Here is a 15,847-nt window from a genome sequence, read left to right as displayed (position 1 = left end):
TAAAGATTAAATAGTTCCTGTTATAAAAATTATCTGTAGACATAATGGACCTATGCTGAAATATATGTTTTTTATGCTGAAATCAATTTTATCATCTTATAATTTAAACAGTACAAAAGGTCAACCAGTAGAGTTTATTTTGTAACTGTGCTATCTACCAGAATTGCGCAGAATATTATGATTTGCAGCAAATCCAGAAAAGGAGAAAATGTATTCTTTAACCTAAATTAATAATTAAAATGGGTAGAGTTTTGACATTAACATAGTACTTCATTAAAATGCAAATCCAAAAATACTCATTCCTAGACTTTTTTTTTTTTTTGTCAATTAGCAGCAAAATACTGCTTAATATCAAAGGTTCATGAATAAACCAACAAATATGATTTTAACAATGTATGATTTTAAATTAGTTAAAATGTTGCCAGGGCTCCCATAACAAAATACCACAGACCAGGTGGTTTGAATAAGAGAAAATTGTTTAAGCCACTTGGAGGCTAGAAGTCCGAGGTCAAGGGGTCAGCAGGGTCATTTCTTCTGAGGCCTGTGTCCTTGGCTTGCAGGTAGCTACCTTCTCTGAGTCTGTTCCCGATGCATGCAGGCCCCTGGTGTCCTTTTGTGCGTCCAGATTATTTCTTACAAGGACACTAGTTAGATTGGATCAGGGCCCCTCATAATGGAGTCATTTTCACTTAATCATCCCTTTAAAGGCTTATCTCTAAATACAGTCATATTCTGAGGTACTAGGGATTAAGGCTTCACCATATATATTTCAAGGGGACACAATTCAGCCCTTAACAGTCTTGAAGTATTTGAAGGGTTCTTGTGTGGAGAATGTGAACAAACTGTTTTTGTACATGAAACAACACAGGTCAGTTAGATTGCAAAGACTTCAGGGAAACAATTAAATGAAGTGTTAATTAGGTCAGAGTTGTATGGCCCAATTAGTTTAGCCCTCTATTTGAAAATGACACAGCCTAACTCTAGATGTACTAGGTTATAAAAACAACAGAGTGGATCATGTCTAATGGAGCATCAGCTTAAACTTGGAAAGACAGTATATGTAGGTTTGCTCTTCTCTCCATTCTGAGCCACTAGAAATCACAGGTGACTTATTTTAAGGGTGGATACTGTTGGCAATAGAGAAGTTTATAGTCTTATTCCGAGAGATACAATGAACTATTTATCCTTTGTACTTACTGCATTCTTTAGGACGTCTGGGTCTTAATTGGTGATCTCCACCAGACTAGGAGTTATACTGGGACCACCTACAGGTTTTCAAGTTTGCTCTTGTTAGACTTGATTGAATGGGAACTCTCATGAGGATGTCTCCTGAACTAGAAATAGCCCCCAAAGGGCAGTTCCCCAGAACATAGGCCTTTGGAAGACCCAAGAACATATTTTATGTAGACCAATTATGAACAAGAAGAGTTTGCAAAGAGCAGTCATTGATTTGAGGAAATCCTTAGATTCCCTCCTGAAATTGTCCTTTCTTATCTTTTTAGTGCTAAGAATTTAAAATGATGAGACAAACCTTTTCTCTCCTTGAGTGCCACAATGCATTCCCCTATCCTCTTAGCTATTTTTAATAAGATTGAAATCTCCTAAAATCTAACCTCTCCCTGCCTTACTCCTCTTGAAATGACTGTCACGCAGTGACATGCTTCAGTGGGTGGGTAGACAGAAGCCAGAGGAATATCTACATGGTGAGAGGTGTGTCTGTATGGTTGAAAGAAGGAAGAAGACAAGCTTGCAACATTAAACATATCAGAAAAATATAATGGCTTAATTATAAAGGTCTCCAAAGATGATGACTGAAAGTGTTCATAAATTTGTCAAAGCACTATGAAATAGTTTTTAAAAAGAAGAAGAAGAAGAGGAAAAAAGAACATGCCAAGTCAAAGATGTCACTGCCTTTTAAAGGCATTTGCAGAGTTAGAAACAGTAATGATATTTTGTTTTTATGCCTCTAAAATTAATTTCCTCCTAAAAACTCACATACAGCGTTTCTTAACAAGATGACCTAATGTATGCCTTCTGGACAACCCTACCTTAAACTTGGAACCATAGGCCACAATTGGAGGCCACAGATCACCAACCTCATTTATACATAATGGAACTGCCTGCTTTACAGTATTCCCTTCTGTTTAGTTTCTGTGCCCCTTTGTTGCCATAAGCACTATGAGGGAAAATAATTTAAGACATTCTACTTGAAGTGCATCTCTCTGAAGCATTAATGTACAGATTAGAATGTCACTTTGAGACCTCAGTGATGTCTAAAGTTTTTTTTTATTCCAGGAGCAGCTTTGTCATCATGCTGCTTCATGGAACAGATGGTAGTCCCCGAATTCCATTTGCCCTTGGGGCAGGTGCTTCGGCGTTTTCTTTTCGTGTGGCCTTCTCAAGTTAATGACCTCCTTTCAGTTGTTCCCATTGGCTTACAGGTAGCCATGACTGCACCTCTGAGAATGAATTTGACATTGCTTGGGAGAAAAACACAGTGATTTTGATAAAGCACCAATGGGGTTTTGGACATATCTTACATGTCTAGTTTCTTGGCCTCTATTTGTCCTGTGAGTGAAAAATAGATTCATTTTCCACTCTTCTTCACACCTACCTCAACTCCTTTTCTATGCTCAGGTGGGTGAGAAACAATTTCTGTGATTTATGTATATCATATTAGGCAAAAAATGCTGAATATATAATGACATAACCACAATATAATGGCTAATATTTATTGAATGCTTACTATGTGCCAGGCTCTGTGTTAAGAGACTTACTTATAGTATATCACTTATTCTTACAAATACCTATTTTACAGACAAGAAAACTGACGTTAAGAGATGTTATGCTCCAGGTCCACTGTTACCCAACTAGTCAATAGTGAAGCTAGGATTTGAACCCAAGAATTAAAGCCCAGATTTGTTTTTTTCTTAAACCATTAAAGATTCTCTTTTCACAATGAATCTGACCACATGGATTCTTGCTTTCAAGAAATAATTGCTAACAGAATACATTTTTATTGGGGGAAAGTTGTTTTAGGGGTTTAAGTTCAAGTCCATAGTATTCGATTTTTTCTACAAATGAAAAAATATTGGATATTTTATTTAACAGGTTTTACTTGTATTTTATAAGTGTGAAGAGCACCGGCAGTGATTGAACAGTTGTATCCCAGCCTATCCTTTACCCTTCCAGAGCATTTTACTTTTTTTTTCCTATTGATTGATTTTAGAGAGAGGGGGACAAGGGGGAGCAAGAGATAAACATCAATTTGACGTTCCACTTACTTATGCATTCATTGGCTGTTTTTTTTATGTGTTCTGACTGGAGATCAAACTGGCAACCTTAGTGTATTGGGATGATGCTCTAACCAACTGAGCTACCCAGCCAGGGCAGAGCATTTAATCTTAAATAATTTGTGTGCAGCAGACAAATTTCATCTTTCTAGTTGAAAAAAATCTTCCTGAATTCCTATTGCAAGTGGAGGAGAGAGATTGGAGTACATTGCAAATGAGATTAAAATGCAGTAGTAATCAGACTTAGTTTTATTCACTAGAGAATAAGGAATTTTCTCAATACTCTGTATGCTATATCAGACTGTACACAGTGACTTGTTTCCTCTTTCATAAGAAGTCCAAATATTCAAAGAAAAGATTAAAAGTCAAAGTTGGGCCTGGCCAATGTGGCTCAGTGGTTGAGTGAGCTTTGGGATGTATGACTTTGGCAAGTAAGTAACCTTATCTCTCTGTGGTTGTTTAGTCTTCTATGGAAAGAAGCTAATATGCCCAGCCAGTGTGGCTCACTGGTTGAGCATTAACCCATTCACCAAGAGGTTGCTGGTTCGAGTCCTGGTCAGAGCACATGTCCAGGTTGTGGGCCTGATCCCCAGTGAGGGGCATGCAGGAGGCGGCCAAACAATGTTCTCTCTCATTGATGTTTCTATCTCTCTGTCCCTCTCCCTTCCTCTCTTTCCCAAATCAATAAAGAAAAATAAACAAACAAAAAAAACAAATAAACAAGTAAAAGTCAAGGTTGGTGTTAGAAGGTAGAAAATCCAGCTGTACAACATAATTCTCTGAATTTCATAAATTAAGAGCTGGGAAAAGAAGTCTTAGAGTCTATCTATGTAAGTTTTTATTAGGGTTGATAAGCTTAAAATGTTATGAAATTATTAGAAAATGCTTAAGCGTCTCATATGTGGGAAAATGACAAAATGCCATTTGTAAGGTAATGTGAGGTGGTTTTTACATTTCATTTTTCTTATTCTTATCACTGAGCGATATCTATCAGTGGCCTGGTCGTTTGGGGACTGTTAAGCCATTCTTCTGTCTTAAATGATACACAGATAGCACAAAAGAACTCTTTAGTATGCATGATAACAGATGACCTTTAATTTTCAGAGTACCTCTATATTTTATTATCTGCTTATCTCTGATGCTTTTCATTTATATTATATTCCAGTCTCTTTGCATTAGGAACCCAACAGAATAGCAAAGCTTAGAGAAGAATGTGTAAATCACTGTTATTTCACATAGGCAATGAGAGCCCAAGTTCAAAGAGTTCCCTTTATTTCTAATGAATCTGATGGCAAAATATCCAAAATAAAGTTTTTAATGTAAGCAGCTGATAAGAACAAGAGCTTCTGCCAGTGTTTGTATAAAGGAATGCTAGATAACTTCACGTAGTCCCACATAACAGAGGGACATGAAGGAAGAAATTCCATAAGCCAGTTAGAAATGCACTAAGCTTCTAATTTCTTCCCCAAAGCACTGTTGAACTCTGCAGTAGATGGTCTATAGCCTTTCATGCCCAGCATCACAGCAATCTCACAGGAAGATATCGTTTAAATGAAAACAAAGGCCCGCTGTTTCACATAAGGAGCCGGCGTGTTATCTGAAGCATTAGTCACGAAGCAGGCATTGCCCTACATGAGGAGTCTGTGCTCTCTCCAGCTGTATAAGCTAAATGGCTGACTGGCAGGGCACCTGGGTTGTGCCACCTTTTTTTGCTGTGGCATTGCATTAATATACTACATTTAATTTATAGAAAACACTCCTTTTTTTTTTTTTTAACAGGAAATGACAGTAAACTTGAAATATGTATAAATATACTATTAATAATGAATTAAAATTTGAAAAGAGATTTTCATAATCCTTGCATTCTACACAATTATTTTCATTTTTACATGTTGCCTTCAAATTCTTGCCAACTGGCACATTTTATTTAATAGTTCTAACATTGTATTACATGTTTTACTTTGCATGGCATAAATAATTGAAACATTTTTATTCATATCTGTACTTAGTTTGAGACTAAATATATTCTATTCTATTCGAAAGTGCATTTATTTTTTAAATAGGTTAAGAGGTGTATAGCTTTATGAAGTTTAAGAGAATAATCAATTATCAACCTTTTGGGATTAATATCCACATCAAAACATATTTTTATCTACTTATTATTTCAATAAAATTTAGATTGTTTGTGATCTACAAAATCCTTTGTGTTCTGTCATACCCGCTTTGTTTTTTATGTTTAATATTTTTATTTAGTTAGTTATTTTAGAGAAAGAGGAAAGGAGAGGGAGAGAGATATAGAAACTTCGATGAGAGAGAAACATCAATCTGCTGCCTCCTGCATGCCCCTCCGGCCCCGCCAAGATCCAGCCCACAACCTGACCAGGAATCAAACTGGTGACCTCTTGGTGCAGGGGACAATGCTCAACCAACTGAGCCACACCGGCCAGGCTCTTTGTCTTTTATAATTTACTATTCTTTCTGAACTTCTACAGCAACTATAGTCTGAATGGTGGTTAATTGTATACTTATGCCAAACTATCAATTACCTTAAACTTCCATTTAACTTTCTTCATTTTGCCCCTTAACTCCCAAAGTGTGAGCTCTTCAAAAGTAAGATCTATGTGATATATAGATGTATGCATGATACAGTCTTTTTAAAGGACACCATCAGTGCTTACATTGACTTCATTGAGTCAGATTTTGTTGCTAATGTCCAGCTAAGATATACTAAAGAAACTGTTGGAACTAGAGAAGGAAGGTAAAGTCATCTGGGACATGAAATATATGTGGAAAGGTTAGATATGAATGGATGCATGCCTTGGGTGACTGAGGAGTGGCATAGAAGGACTGGCCTCCTGGAGATGTGTAAAGGAAAAAAGAGATAAGAGATGTACAAGGAGGAAAAAAGAAGAAAATGTGAAGACCTAGCAAAATTCACTTGAACATGTTGCAATGTTCCATCCCTCTTTGGACAAGCTAATGAAGTGCAGTGGTCTTTTGATTCATTACTTCTCTCCTTTTCCAACTTGTCTCTGGAGAAGGTGAACATCAGAACAGCTGTGAACTTGGTATATTATTCTGCGTGGGGCTTGTCTTCTAGGTCAGAGGTAAACACAAGGAATGCCTGGAACATTTTATGTCTCAGGTGGCTCTGTATGCCAGGGCATCATTATAAAGGAAGAAAATGAAATACTGCTCCTCACTGGGACCTCAACTATAGTAGACCATTGATCACTTTACTTACCTCTGCTTCACTCTCTTGATCTATAAAATAGGGATGATAAAAATATCCTCCTGATACATTTTCAGGGATTTGGGGAAGGTTATTGATTTTGTGTGCCCAAGACAGCAATCTCACCCCAAACTTTATAAGGCAGAACTTTTATAGACAAGACCATGACATTTTTTCATTATATAGGAGAATGCCATAAAGATTAAAAGGAAGATTTGGGCCTTTATGACTCAGGCTATTTCAGACATTGCTTTAATAACTACTCCTTGGAGTAGCTTTGGAGTCAAATATTTTTGGTTTCAAATGGTTCTTCTATCTATAATGCATGACATGGTATTAGTTATATTATCTCTTTAAACCTCAGTTTTTCTGTTTAAAAATAAAAGATAACTATGGTCTGGGATCAATATGAAGACGAAAAATGTTAACAAGCAAGTTAGCATGATGCATACAACATAAAAGCCACTCAAGACATTATTTTTCTGTTTTGTGGCGGTCTTATATTCTCATATATCAGTGAACACATATATTTGAAAACAGACAATATGGCCCCTGCCTGCGGAGGAACCTAGTACCTAGAACAAATTGCATGAAATCATTTAATATTGATTATAGATACATCTACTAAGTGTTGTAGGAATACATAATAGGCTAATTTAATAGGGCGTTTGATGGGTACTAGTAATGCTTTCTTGAGAAACATATAAACTAATATTTATTTATTTTAATCCTCATCCAAGGATTTTTTTTTATTTATCTTTAGATAGAGTAGAAGGGAGGGACAGCGGGGAGTGGGGCAGAGAGAGAGAAACATCGATTGGTTGCCTCCCGCACAACCCCAACCAGGGCTGGGGATGACCCACAAATGAGGTACATGCCCTTGACCACAATCGAACCCGTGACTCTTTGGTCCGCAGGCTGATGCTCTAACCACTGAACCATACCATCCAGGGCTAAACTAATATTTAAAGGAGAAATGAGTTGTGCAGACTCAGACACCAGTGTGTGTGTGCGCACATGCATGGGCAGAAGTGTTGAGGAGTACACAGGGATGGAGGAAGTTTGTAAGGCAAAGGGAGTGGCATCTTTAAAGATGGTTGGCTTGGATAAATGAATTGAAAGAAGTCCAGAGTGATTAGAATTTAAAGAATTAGAAATAAGTAATTCAAGATGAAACTAAAGACATAGGTGGAAGCAAAATAAATGTATATATGTTACGTATACATCTTAATGATATAATAAATAATGGAATACACAAGATAAATATTTTTGTTTGAGAACTATAAGTATAGTTCTCAAACTATATTTGTTCACAAGTTTGTTCCTTGAAGAGTGTCAGTGGTGTTCAAAATCCACTTATTTCAAACACCGCCAGCTAAGTTAGGTATTACTATATTTTATGGTTTGTGTAACAATCACACATAAAGCATTTAGTTGAAAGTTATGTGATAATGCTGTTTTTAAAACTAGAGTAATTTTACAGAGCTATGTTAAGCTTTTACTTTGCTTCATGGGCCTAGGCATATCCAAATGCCATATTCTCATTTAAAAGCAAAAGGCATAAAAAAAGACTTCTGATCTCTGGAAGCATGTAGGGCTCTTCAGAACCTTTTGTGTTTCCGTTCCCAATGTTAAAAACTCAGAAAAGAAGTCTTCAGAAGGCACATCTCTTTGTTTTTACTTTCATATTAGTCTGGACAAATTTTGGGCTCATAGCATTGCTGTTCCTTCTTTTTCTCCAAGAATATTACTATATCATGTCAAAAACTGATGCTTTTATTTCCGAGGAGAAATTACACAGGAGGGGAGAAGATCTATGAAAATGAGAGGAGAAAATCTATGTATTGCAAAGTTCATATAGCTTGTCTCTACTGACCAATAGTCATAAAAACATGATTACAACTTTATTTCCCTTTGTTCTCTGAGTCCTACATGAAATTTAACTCCAAGTCAAGGATTTGAGTTTTATTACTCCTTGCTGCTTCCCTTGATTCTTTGAAATTACTTGTTTCTTTTAAGTCTACTGGTTCATACAAAATTAATATACCATAGTGTGACCAAATAGTATTAGTTAGGTGGAAAATTAAACTATCTGGGATTTAATCAAAATAGAAATAGAGGATGTTATACTCTATGTCTGAATGATCAGATTTTTTTTTATTCTTTACCCCTGGAACCTGGTTTGATATATCCATTACCTTTATTACCTTAGGCCTAGCGGCCACTCCATTTAGAGCTTACACCTATCATTTGGTGGTGGCGGGCCTGCCCCTTGTCAAAAATACCGAAACCTTCAGTCATAAGAATAAAAATAAATTTTGCTTTTACATTATTGTTTCATTGTTTGAAATTACTTTATCAGAGACCTGTATGTTGGTAGTGATATTTTCTGTAGAGGTACCAACATATTTAACCCAAATAAATTAACTGGAGGAAAAAGAAATCAAAAAGAAAATGTCATCAAACATTTATTAGGTAAAAGGAAATATGAGACTAAATTATCATCTTCTTTTTCTTTATTAATTTTAGAGAGGAAGGGAGGGGGAAAGAGATGGAAACATCAATGAGAGAGAACATCCACTGGCCGCCTCCTGTACGCCCCCCCACTGGGGATCGGGCCCACAACCTGGGCATGTGCCAAGACCGGGAATCAAACCGGTGACCTCTTGGTGCATGGACTGACGCTCAACCACTGAGCTACACCGGCTGAGCTACATTATTATCTTTTAATTATTCAGTGAGAAGCTGTTTTCACAAAACTAATTTATGTGCTCAGTGACTGCTTTAATAAATTTGTATGTTTTTTAAGTGGTTGAAATTCTTGTTGGACTCTTAGTAATTCCAAAATAAATAGGTGACTTACAAGTGGGTCATTATTGCTTTATCCTGATCTGTGAATTAGGGAATTTGAAGATGGTATTAATATCTCCTATAAGTCTAAGCATGCTTCTTTTGACAATCAACAAAAGCTTTATATCCCAGCATGTTTTGTATTAGAGTCCAACATTTTCCAAAGAAGAGGTCATCAGAAATTATATTTCTCTTTGACCATTCCTAATCAAGTGGGTTATTTTATGTCCTTTATATTTCATGTAAAGTTTAGATGTATATTAAAATATGGACAAAATTAAATAAAATAAACAAAAGCATACAAAGTTACTGGATGTTCCACAAATAACATAGCACTGGATATTCCACAAATAACATAGCACCATGAATTAGTAAAGAAATAAAATACATTTGGAGTGATTTCTTAAAATAATATTTCAATTACCATTTCCCATATGTGCTTTTTAATTAAAATCATAAAGTGGAAACAAAATGGAGGCTGATTCCTGGTGAACCCCCAAAATCTGACCTGTTTTACACCCAATAGTAGAAAGGGTTTGGGAATCATCTGTTAAAAAGATGTTGTCACTGTACTTGATTTAAATGTGTCTTCACCTGGTTGACAATATATTTATGTACAAAGAATAAAGTCTGTCCTTTGGTTTCAGAATCACATTTTTCAGCTAAAAAAAAAAAAAAAGGTCTCTGCACTAGAAGGCAACTGACATTTGCGGGTTATGGGATGGTATGACCCTATTTGTGTGGCTACCTTTCTTAAAAACCATCATGCCTTTTTACACCCATCTCAGATGCCTACTCTATTTTATCTTTGTTGTCGTTAGATGACCTCTTTTTTTTTTTTCATTAGGAATGCACATTTCATGTTCTTGTTTTAGCTGAGTCTCATCAAAGATATTCAAAAGTTATTGTTGACTTAAATCATGCCATATTAGTCATATTAATTGTTGTGAGTGCCAGTCAAAGTTATAAGAGCCCATTGTATGTGTGTGTAAGAGCATATATGTATATATATGTGTGTGTATACACATATGTGTGTGTGTGTTTATGTCCTCTTTTTCAAAGTCCACAATGAATATATTAAGCCTTCAATTTTCTTCTCCTGTCTTATTTAGACTTTTCTCTCTACTTTCATTACTAATAATAACTATAATTACCTATTTTGAGGTATGTATTATTAGGCAAGTAGTGGATTGACTGTATGGATGATGTTCAAATCAGTGACAATCATTAAAGAAAAAAATTATAGTTAAATATGTGATGTTTTCTTTAGAAAATACAATGGGAAGCTTTGCTACATAGGATCTATTGTCTGGGCATAAGTATGTGCTTTTTCTTCTTTTTCTTGTGAGTGCTATTAGGCTGTGAGGATGGGATAATGGTGCCACAGAAGCTATCAGAATTAAAAACAAGATTTCCGTCACTGTTTTATTTTACAGATATTTCATAGGAGGTTATATGATAGTTATTGTGAAAGCACTAAAAATACAACAATAAACACTGCCCATAACATCTGGCCTCATGGAACTTCGGGGTTTAGAGGGAAAATACTTATTGAATATTAAATTACAAAGCCAATGCTTGTTTCCAAAGGGCACTACGAAAGCATGTGTTTAGGTGTCCTCATCTAATTTGGAGCCAGACCTCCTGAGGAAATAATGCTCCTGCCAGGAAGATTTCATTAATGGGCCAGGTTCAGTTAAGGCAAAATGGGGCTAGGGTGGAAGTGCAGAAGAGTGTTTCAAATAAAAGAAATTACAAGTATAAAAGCCCAGAGTAAAACATAGAGCTTTAGAAGAACTTCAAGAAGTCTCACGAGGATAGAAGAGGAAAGCAAGACACTGTCAGCCCTGAGTTGGGGCAGGGGAGGTAGGAGGGTTCCAGATCATGGAAGTCCTTCTATTCCTCCTTAGAGATTCGAGATTTTATCTTGAAGGCAATGAAAAGGGCTAGACAAGTGGCATGGTTATATATTGGCTGACATGTGGTGCATGGATGAAATTCATTGCTGAGGGGATGCAGAGAGCTTTGTTAATATACTGAAATAGTAATTGGGCAAGAGGTGATTGGAGGTCTAGATTCGGGTGGTGTTTGAGGAAATAATAGATCATTCCTGATGATGTGAACACAATGGCATGAAAAACATTATGAGGAGCCTTCTAATTATAAAGTCATCAGGCAAGTTATAACATTGTGAATTGAAATAAATGTTGACCAACAAAAAAAGTCTATACAGTGAAGGGTATGAGTTTTTGAAAAATATTTCATGTTTGCTTATAAAATTATGCACATAACATGTTTATTACATAAAACACATATAAGCCAAAAACGCATATTCATCAATAATCACATTGCCCTAAGGTAACCAATATTAAATTTCAATATACTTTTTCCAAATATTTGTGTATGCAAACACACAAATAGAACACAACTTCTGCTTAGTTTTTAAAAATGAAGATAGGTTTGGAATTTAAGTTATTTGTATCCTTGATTTTTTAAAAATTATCAATATAACAAAAATATGTTCCCTTATGATAAAATATTATTTTATAACATTTTAATGATTGCATAATGCAGAGAAACACATATAAATGTTTTATTAAACTTTATATTTGGTTCTGTTTTGATATTTACATTTTAAATTAAATACTACTGTATGAAATATTTTCAGTTATATATATATTCAAAGGACAAATTTATAAGGTCTAAATTATAGTATTTTTCTATTCCTTTAAAATTGTGTGACCGATATAATGGTGGATTTATTGTGATAAGTATAGTGTTTAATAAGTCTAGTATATGAAAGCACTTGAAAATTATTCTAAAAATAAGAAAAATTTATATCTTTATATTTATATTATCCTCCCCAGCAAACTGCTGTGGTCTTTTCTGTGGGCATTACTGCGACTTGTTTCTTTCTCCTCCGAGTCTGAGCTATTGCCAAAGTATCTTAGCTTAAAATTCCATGTTAGTTTGTCTTTATGAAACTTCTAGCACTATACATGATTAAGTACTGAGGTGGCAGCCTGGATTCTTTCTAAATGCTTTACAGATCAAGAAAACACTTACCTATTTGCAGGAATTATTCCAGGTCAATTTAAACTGTGTTTCAATCAGAAAAAAGCAAGGTTCCACTTTTTTTGTTAAAAAAAGGAAGGTTCATACTTAGTTCAGATCTATGTGTAGGGACCACTATTTGTGGCTTGTAGTTTCTCCTTAAGCCATCATGCCTTCTTTAGAATAGCTTAATATAAAAGCAGATATCTGAATATATAAAAATATACATATAGATTTTTTTTAATTGTTATACATTTCAACATGTTAAGCTCTAAATGAAACTGACGGATACTCAAAGTCACTTTTGTCAAAGCCTTTTCCTATATAACATATTTGGATGATGCAAGATCTGTTCTCTTGTGGTGTCCAAGTGATTGATAAACTAATTTGTATGGAATATACAATAATTATTCAGACTCTGTGGTTTCGTCAAATGAGATGAATACAAATTTCTATTTTCTGAATAGGACATAAAGTATGATAGGCCTATTGTAGATGCTTCAGTGTGCCAAAGTTGGTATTAAGTTTGGTGTTCATAAATTACTAATCTGGAATAAGAGGTTGAATGTATTTTGAAAACTTAAACCTGTTTCACCTGAACATGTTTAACTAGTTAATAAGAAACATCAAAATAACAAAACCCTGAGATCAATGGTCATTTTTTGTAAAGCTATTATATGCTGTTTAAATTGGTTGTTCGGGTCTGTCTATAACATAAGTTTAATAACCTAGCTCAAATGCAGATTTCTAATTTTCAATTAACATAGGAATAATTTTGTTTGCTAAAATAAAATAAATGAATGAATGACAAGTCTGAAACATGAAATGTTCTAGGTAGCACTTTTTAAAATTCCAAATTTCAAAAAATCATGTGGCAACTGTATAGCTCAAGCTTTAAGTATTAACTTTTAACCTTTGACCTTACAGATTTTAACCAATGAAATGTCTCTTTAAACTTTAAAGGAAACAATGATAACGAGCGCCTGGCGATTGCTAGACAGCGAATTCCATATCGACTTGGTCGAGTAGTTGATGAATGGCTACTCGACAAAGGTAAAAAACATTGATTAAAACTTCAAATAAAAAAATAATTTGAACATAACCAAGTAGTACTTCATTGTAACACTAATAAACATAAAAATAAATTTTCCGTAAAACTAAATTAAAAACAAATTAAAACAGTAAAATATAGATAGTAATATTTGCATACCTTGTATAATAATTTCTATACATTTTTAGACGTACCAGCTGTTTAATAATCTTACCCTGTTAATTTAAGGTTAAAGGGACTGTTAAATATAATCCACTAACTCAATCTATGAAGGTACTCACAGCAAGCATTAACCCAAAATGATAAATCATTCATAGATTATATTACATGTTCCAGCCTCTAAATTATTAACTAAAATATGTGTAGTTCTGATATCTTTTATTATGGTCCTGAAAAACAAACAAACAAACAAACAAAACTCTTGGTTTAAACTCTAGGCATCTTAAATAGTGGGCAATATGGATTGCTGGTCAAAATGAAGTCCCTTTAACGTTTGCAACCTTCTAAGAGCATTTGGGAACAAACCCTAATTAAAACTGAACTTAAAGTTGTGTGCATGCTTTTTATGAGCAGAGAGCAATCTGCTAAAACTGGATACTCAATTTGATGATATTGGTACTGTTGCTGAGGATTGCTGTTTGATGGAAATGAGCCATAATTTCTCCATCGGTTTGTGTATCATTCCTGAAGCCGCTTTTTACATCTGAAGCTATTTTTTCATTCTGTTTTGTTTTAATAAACTTGCTGAAAGCCAATCAGAAAATATTTTTGGAATTTTTTTTGTCTCTGACATGCTCAGTGTAAACCATGCATTTCTTTTCAGTGTGATTGCCGGAAAGATAGACTAATTCAAATAACAATGGACTATTTTCTTCAAAAAAACAAAACCAAAAAACAACATTCTAAAGAATAGCATGTAGATGCTTGTGGCCATTAAGTGAATTATGAAATTTTTTTTACCAGAAACTTAAAATTAGATATCAACTGCTATAGATTAGTTTCTACAAGTGGTGATTTTAGAATGACAAATACTTGAAATGTTAGATATATCACATTTGTTAATTAAAATATTTAGACTTAAGAGACCTACAGTGTGAGATCTTGAGGTAAAAGGGAAAGGGATCCACTAAAAATTGATTTACAATATGTATCTTTGATTGGTCTTTTAGCAAAAGCACTACATTTACAATAAGTTGAGAATTTACAAATATTTGCCAATGATTATGCATTTCATGGACACCTCATTTATCAGCAATGAATTATGAGTCAAATGCCTCTCTTATAGTTTATTGCTCTCATTATCCACCCCATGAAAGATCTGTTTTATCATCCTTTGTAGAATGTAGAGTTCACAATCAACATTTTTGCATGTATGTAATATTATTTTTACAGGGCGTCAGCTCACAATCTTCAATAGCCAAGCAACCATAATAATTGGCGGGAAAGAGCAGGGCCAGCCCTTCCAGGGCCAGCTCTCTGGGCTTTACTACAATGGCTTGAAAGTTCTGAATATGGCAGCCGAAAACGATGCCAACATCGCCATAGTGGGAAACGTGAGGCTGGTTGGTGAAGTGCCTTCCTCTATGACAACTGAGTCGACAGCCACTGCCATGCAGTCAGAGATGTCCACGTCCATTATGGAGACCACCACCACCCTGGCCACTAGTACAGCCAGAAGAGGAAAGCCCCCTACGAAAGAACCCATTAGCCAGGTGAGTATGTGGATTTCATTTCTTCATGTTGGACCTGTGATTATGAGGGTGGGCTTTTCGCATAGGTGTCTTTTCTAAGCTGTGATTGTTTCTGATCTCAGGCATTATGGCATCTTCTGAAACTTGTTTTATATAATGCACTCGGTTTAACTGTGAACTGTGTGTACACTGTTGATTTGGGATTTGGGCTTTTATAAATTGCTTTGTGTTGGTTTCTTCACAGCTTGCTGATAGCCTTGATTCAGTAACCTTAGTCTAGCTCAAGCTGAGGGGATTGTCTGCTAATTACATAGGATTTTCACTTTTCAAGTTAAATGAACAAGTTAATTAATGAATTATTTGAAAGGCCTTAGTTGTTCAAGCTTGGCATTTCATCAAAGTAAACTAAAAGCAAATTTAAAAATCTTAAAAGAGAAATTGCCTGCAAAAGATGATGTATTGTATTTGGAAGTCTTCGAGGTTTGAGTTGATAGGTGTGTGGCTCTCATCGTGAATGAGGTTTACTCAGTTGCTGTCTATAAGAAATATGCCCTGTTAGCTTATCTGAGGACAAAGACCCAAAATATGGCACTTAACACTGTCTTGGAATAACATATTAGGTATGATATGTGGCTAACTGCCCTCACCTGGAATACACCTCAGTGAGTTTATTGTT

The 15,847-nt window shown here is 35.0% G+C and overlaps 1 protein-coding gene across 19 annotated transcripts in view; it reads left to right on the top strand.

The window, feature by feature from the left end:
- The window catches only part of NRXN1 (neurexin 1), a 1,071,251-nt gene that overhangs the window by 922,610 nt on the left and 132,794 nt on the right, over window positions 1–15,847 (top strand). For 11 of the 19 annotated variants that reach the window (XM_036262495.1, XM_036262488.1, XM_036262491.1 and 8 more), the window contains 2 exons: window positions 13,393–13,482; window positions 14,873–15,192. In XM_036262495.1, coding sequence (XP_036118388.1) covers window positions 13,393–13,482; window positions 14,873–15,192 — 410 coding nt within the window. The remainder of the gene's footprint in view (window positions 1–13,392; window positions 13,483–14,872; window positions 15,193–15,847) is intronic. The other 8 variants (XM_036262501.1, XM_036262500.1, XM_036262498.1 and 5 more) reach the window with 1 other exon arrangement.

The sequence above is a fragment of the Molossus molossus genome, unplaced genomic scaffold (assembly GCF_014108415.1).
Source record: "Molossus molossus isolate mMolMol1 unplaced genomic scaffold, mMolMol1.p scaffold_m16_p_15, whole genome shotgun sequence".
In the NCBI taxonomy this organism is placed as follows: Eukaryota; Metazoa; Chordata; class Mammalia; order Chiroptera; family Molossidae; genus Molossus; species Molossus molossus.
This window is presented reverse-complemented; position numbering and strand designations above follow the sequence as displayed.